Below are 6,000 nucleotides of genomic sequence, written 5' to 3'. Positions count from 1 at the left end.
TCACCACCATCTTCTCAAAGGCAACTAGTCATGGGCAATAAATACTGGCCCAGCCAGTGACACCCACATCCTGTGAAAGAATAAAAAAAGTTGAGCGGTCAAAAACAAGGGACCATAAAGAGAAAATTAAATATGAATCGTTTAGAAAAGTGGGCAGTAGAAACTTCCTCATACATAGAATTGTAAGGCAGTGAGACTCCATTTGTGTGTTAGTGGTTGAGGTAGAAAGTGTCAACATTCAGGATTAGATTGGAGAAGTGGATGAAGGCACGTAGTTCAGCACGTAGGACACTTGAACTTCTTGTTCCTTTTGTACTCCTAAACATTGCATTGTGCAATTGATACTGCAGCTGTTTTCTATCAATGCAGCATGTATCTAAAAGTCGATAATGGTCAGTCTGCTGAAAGACTGATCTTTTGCCTTTCAGCAGTTACTGTAGTTGTCATTAAAAGGCCACTGGACACATTAAGTTTGCACTGCCAGCTATTGTTTAATCATCAACAGCATCATGCACAAAGAGTAGCTTATCTATCTCTCTCTCTCTCTCAGCCTTGTCTCTGAATGGTTAATCCCTAACCCCAAACCCAAGCCCAACTATGACCAACCTCTGCCCTGTCACCTTGTGGAAATTTAGCTCATCTCTGGACCCTTCATTCTGCTTCCTATCCCCACCAAGTTGGGCTGGGACCCCTTAATATTTAAACAATCTTAAAGTTCAAACAGGGGAGATAGTAACATAGTGGTAATGTCACTGGACCAGTAACCCAGAGGCCCAGGCCCCTATCATGCAGAACTGTATCAAATGTCCCTCAGAAGTCCATCCTTAGACCCTCCCTTGCTCAAACTGTTTGTGACCTCATCAAAAAATTCAACTGGGTTAAGTCACTCGTGACCTACCCTTCACAAATCTATTATCAGAGTTACAAACTACTGTCCTGGGAAGCCTTTTGAATCAGAGTGTGATAGGAAGGAACAGAGCATACAAACTGAAAAGTGCATCAGCAGATAAGGATAGAGGTTGCAAAAATACTAAAAAGACAGAACTAAAGGCTCTATATCTGAATATGCATTGAATTTGTAATAAAATGGATAAATTGTCAGCTCAAAGAGAAATAAATATACATAACCTGATAGCCACTACAGCAACATGGCTGCAAGATAACAAAGGCTGGGACCTGACTATTCAAGGGTACTTGCCTTTTTGGAAGGGAAGGAAGCTCGGAAAAGGTGGTGAGGTAGCTCTGTTAATTAAGGATAACATTAGTACAATAGTGAGGGATGACCTTAGTTCTAAAGATGAAGATGTAGAATCAGTTTGGGTAGAGATAAGAAATAGCAAAGGTTAAAAAAATCACTTGTAGGAGTAGTTAATAGCCACCTCCCCCCCCCTCCCCCCACAACCATAACTACACTGTCAGATGGGCATACAAAAATAAATAATGGGGGCTTGTGAGATTGCGATAATCATGGGTGATTTTAATCTACATGTTGGACAAATCAGATTGTCAAAAGAGCCTAGCAGATGAGTTCATTGAGTGTTTTCTGGACCATTTCTTAGAGCAGCACATTCTAGAGCCAAACAGAGACTATTCTAAAACAAAAACAGAATTACCTGGAAAAACTCAGCAGGTCTGACAGCATCGGCGGAGAAGAAAAGAGTTGACGTTTCGAGTCCTCATGACCCTTCGACAGAACTTCTAGACCTGGTAATGTTTCAATGAGATAGGATTAATTAATGACTTCATAGTAAAGGCGCCTGTAGGTAGCAGTGATCATATAATGATTGAATTTTGCATTTGGTTTAAAGGAGAGAATTCTGGGTCTAAGACTAGTGTTTTAAACTTAAATAAAGGCAATTATAAGTGTATGGGGACAGAGCTGACTAGAGTGAACTGGGAAATTAGGTTAAGGGATAAGTCAGTAGAGATGCAGTAGCAGCCATTTAGGGAGATAGTTATAACACTCAGCAAAGAAACACTCCAGTGAGAAATACTCTAGGGGAAGGATGTATCATCTGTGGCTAATGAAGGAAGTTAAAGATAGTGTCAAATTGAAAGAAAAAGCATACAATTCTGTGAAGATTAGTAGCTGGTCAGAAATTGGACTGAATATAAAAAACAGCAAAGTATGACTAAAAAATTAATGAGGGAGAAATTGAAGTATGAGAGATAGCTAGCTAGAAATATAAAAACAGATAGTAAGAGTTTCTACAGGTATTTAAAAAGGAAAAGAGTAACTAGAGTGAGCCTTGGTCCTTTAGAGAGTGAGTCTAGGGGATTAATAATGAGAAATAAGGAAATGGTGGATGAATTGAACAGATCATTTGCATCTCTCTTCATGGTAGAAGATACAAATAGCATCCCAGAAATAATTGCAAATCAAGAGGTGAACAAGAGGGAGGAATGGAAAACAATTACAACCACCAGGGAAAGGATACTGAGAAAATTATTAGAATTAAAAGCTGACAAATCCCCAGGTCCTGATGAGCTTCATCCTATGGTCTTAAAAGAAGAGGCTGCTGAGATAGTGGATATATTGGTTTTAATTTTCCAAAATTCCCAAGACTCTGGCAAGGTCCCATCAGATTGGAAAATAGTGCATGTAATTCCTATATGCAAGAAAGGAGGGAGACAGAAAGCGGAGCCAGTTATCTTAACATCTGTCATAGGAAAAAATCTGGAATCTATTCTTAAAAAGGTAATTGCAGGGCATCTAGAAAATCTTGATGCAATCAGAGTCAACATGTTTTTGTTAAAGGCAAATTGTGTTTGACTAATTTACTAGAGTTCTTGGAAGAAGAAACTAGTGACATGGATAAAGAGGAACATGTAAATGTGGTGTACTTGGATTTCCAGAAGGCATTTTATAAGGTGCTACATCAAAAATTACTACACAAAATAAGAACTCATGGTGTAGGTGTAATTTATCAACATGGATAGAGGATTTGTTCGTTAATCAGAGAGTAGGCATTAACGGGTCATTTTTGAGTTGGCAAGATGTAATGAGTGAAGTGTCACTCTGGGGCCTCAACTATTTACAATCTATATCAATAAGTTGGATGAAGGGACCAAATGATAGTTAAATTTGCTGATGACACAAAAATAGGTAGGAGAGTAAGTTGTGAAGAGGACCTAAGGAGTCTGTTAAGAGATATAGATAGGTAAATTGAGTGGGCAAAATCTGGCAGATGGGTTGTCAGTGGGAAAATGCACTTCTCCACTTTGGCAGGAGGAATAGAACATCAGTGTATTATTTAAATGGAGAACTCTGCAGTACAGAGGGATCTGGGTGTCCTGGTACATGAATCACAAAAAGTTAGTATGTAGGTACAGCAAGTGATTAGGAAGGCAAATGGAATGTTGTCATTTATTGCAAGGGGAATAGAATATAAAAGCATGGAAGTTTTGCTACAGTTGTACAGGGCATTGTGAGACCACATCTGGAGTACTGTGTACAGTTTTGGTCTCCTTAAGAGAGGATATACTTGCATTAAAAGCAGTTCAGAGAAGGTTTACTCGACTGATTTCTGAGATGAAGGGTTTATCCTGTGAGGAAAGGCTGGGCTGGCTGGGCCTGTACCCCTAGGAGTTTCAAAGATTGAGGGGTGATTTTATTGAAATGTATAAGATCCTGAGGGGACTTTGACAAGGTGGATGCTGAGAGTATGTTTCGCCTTGTGAGAGAGACTAGAACTATGGGACGCAGTTTAAAAATAAGGGGGTCTCCCATTTAGGATGGGTATGAGAAGATTTGTTTTTCTCTCAGAGGGTAGTCTGTGGAATTCTGTTCCCTAGAGAGTTGTGGAGGGTGAGGAATATTTTAAGGCTGAGTTAGATAGACTCTTGATTGACAAGGGAGTCAAAGGGTATAGAGGGAAGACAGGAAAGTATAGGCCACAATCAGATCAGCCATGATCTTATCAAACGGCAGAACAGACTCAAGGGGCTGAATGGCCTACTCTTGTTGCTGATTTGTATGTTTGTATGTCCACCTTTTGTACTCTATGCCCCTATTAATAAAGCCTTGGACGCTATATGCCTTATTAACAGCCCTCTCAACCTGAGCTGTTACCTTCAACGGCTTGTGCACATATACACCGCAGGCTAAGAGTCCACAGGCAGGAAGGGAATGGGTGACCACCAGACAGAGCAAGAGGACTAGGAAGGCAGTGCAGGAATTTCCTGTGGCTATTCCCCTGCAAAACAGATATACCACTTTGGAAACTGTTGAGGCAAATGTCCTCTCAGGGGAAAGCAGCAACAGCCAAATTTATAGCACCGTGGTTGGCTCTGCTGCACAGGGGAGGAATAAAAAATGTGGGAATACAATAGTTATAGAGGATTTAATTGTAAGGGGAATAGGTAAGCATTTCTGTGGCCGTAAACAAGACTCCAGGAAGGTATGTTGCCTTCCTGGTGCGAGGGTCAAGGATGTCTCAGAGCAGCTACAGGACATTCTGAAGGGGGAGGGTGAACAGCCAGTCGTCATGGTACACATTGGTATAAACAACATAGGTTATAAAAAAGGGATGAGGTCCTAAAAGCAAAATATAGGGAGTTAGGAAGTAAGTTGAAAAGTAGGACATAAAAGCTAGTGATCTCAGGATTACTACCAGTGCCATTTGTTAGAGTAGAAATAGTAGGATATATCGGATGAATACATGGCTGACGAGATGGTGTGAGGGGGAGGTTTTCAGATTCCTGGGACATTGGGACTGGTTCTGGGGAAGGTGGGATCAGTACAAACCAGACGGGTTACACCTGGGCAGGACTGAGACTGATGTCCTAGGGGGAATATTTGCTAGAGTGGTTGGGGAGGGTTTAAACTAAAATGGCAGGGGGATGGGAGCCTATGCAAGAAGTCAGAGAAAGAGGAATCAAGGACAAGAACAAAAGACAGAACAGGGAATAAGAAAAGTGATAGGCAGAGAAATCAAGGACAAGAATCAAACAGGGCCTCAGTGAAAAATAGTGGGAATGGGACAAGTAATGTTAAAAAGACAAGCCTTAAGGCTTTGTACCTTAACGTGAGGAGCATTCGCAATAAAGTGGATGAATTAACCACGCTAATAGATGTAAACAGGTATGATATAGTTGGGATTACAGAGACATGGCTGCAGGGTGACCAGGGATGGGAACTGAACATCCAGGGGTATTCAGTATTTAGGAAGGACAGACAAAAAGGAAAAGGCGGTGGAGTTGCATTGCTGGTTAAAGACAAAATTAACGCAATGGTGAGGAAAGATATTAGCTCTGACAATGTGGAATCTGTATGGGTAGAGTTGAGAAACACATTAGTTGGGGTTGTATATAGACCCCCAAACTGTAGTGGTGATGTTGGGAATGGTATTAAATGGGAAATTAGAGACGCATGCAATAAAAGAACATCTGTAATTATGGGTGACTTTAATCTGCATATAGATTGGGCAAATCAAATTAGTAACAATATCATAGAGGAGGAATTCCTGGAGTGTATATGGGATGTTTTTCTGGAGCAATATGTTGAGGAACCAACTAGAGAACAGGCCATCCTAGACAGGGTATTGTGTAATGAGAAAGGAATAATTGGCAATCTAGTTGTGCGAGGCCCCTTGGGAATGAGCAGCCATAATATGATAGAATTCTTCATCAACATGGAGAGTGACGTAAAAGACAAAAAACAAAAAACTGCGGATGCTGGAAATCCAAAACAAAAACAGAATTACCTGGAAAAACTCAGCAGGTCTGGCAGCATTGGCGGAGAAGAAAAGAGTTGACGTTTCGAGTCCTCACGACCCTTCGACAGAACTAGGTGAATCCCAGGAAGGGGTGAAATATCAGCTGGTTTAAGGTGGTGGGGGGGTGGGGTTGGGTGGGGGGAGAGAAGTGGAGGGGGGTGGTGTGGTTGTAGGCAAAAGCAGTGATAGAAGCAGATCATCAAAAGATGTCACAGCCAGCAAAACAAAAGAACACATAGGTGTCGAAGTTGGTGATATTATCTAAACGAATGTGCTAATTAAG

At 41.0% G+C, this 6,000-nt stretch overlaps 1 protein-coding gene across 1 annotated transcript in view; it reads left to right on the top strand.

Moving 5' to 3' along the window:
• Positions 1-1,086: 1,086 nt before the first annotated feature.
• The window catches only part of tat (tyrosine aminotransferase), a 101,538-nt gene continuing 96,624 nt past the window's right edge, over positions 1,087-6,000 (top strand). Inside the window, exon 1 of the mRNA XM_041191718.1 lies at positions 1,087-1,190. Within this exon, the coding sequence (XP_041047652.1) occupies positions 1,087-1,190 (104 nt within the window). The remainder of the gene's footprint in view (positions 1,191-6,000) is intronic.

Source organism: Carcharodon carcharias, chromosome 7, assembly GCF_017639515.1.
Source record: "Carcharodon carcharias isolate sCarCar2 chromosome 7, sCarCar2.pri, whole genome shotgun sequence".
NCBI lineage: Eukaryota > Metazoa > Chordata > Chondrichthyes > Lamniformes > Lamnidae > Carcharodon > Carcharodon carcharias.
The sequence above is the reverse complement of the archived record's forward strand: the minus strand, read 5'-3'. Positions and strand labels throughout refer to the sequence as shown.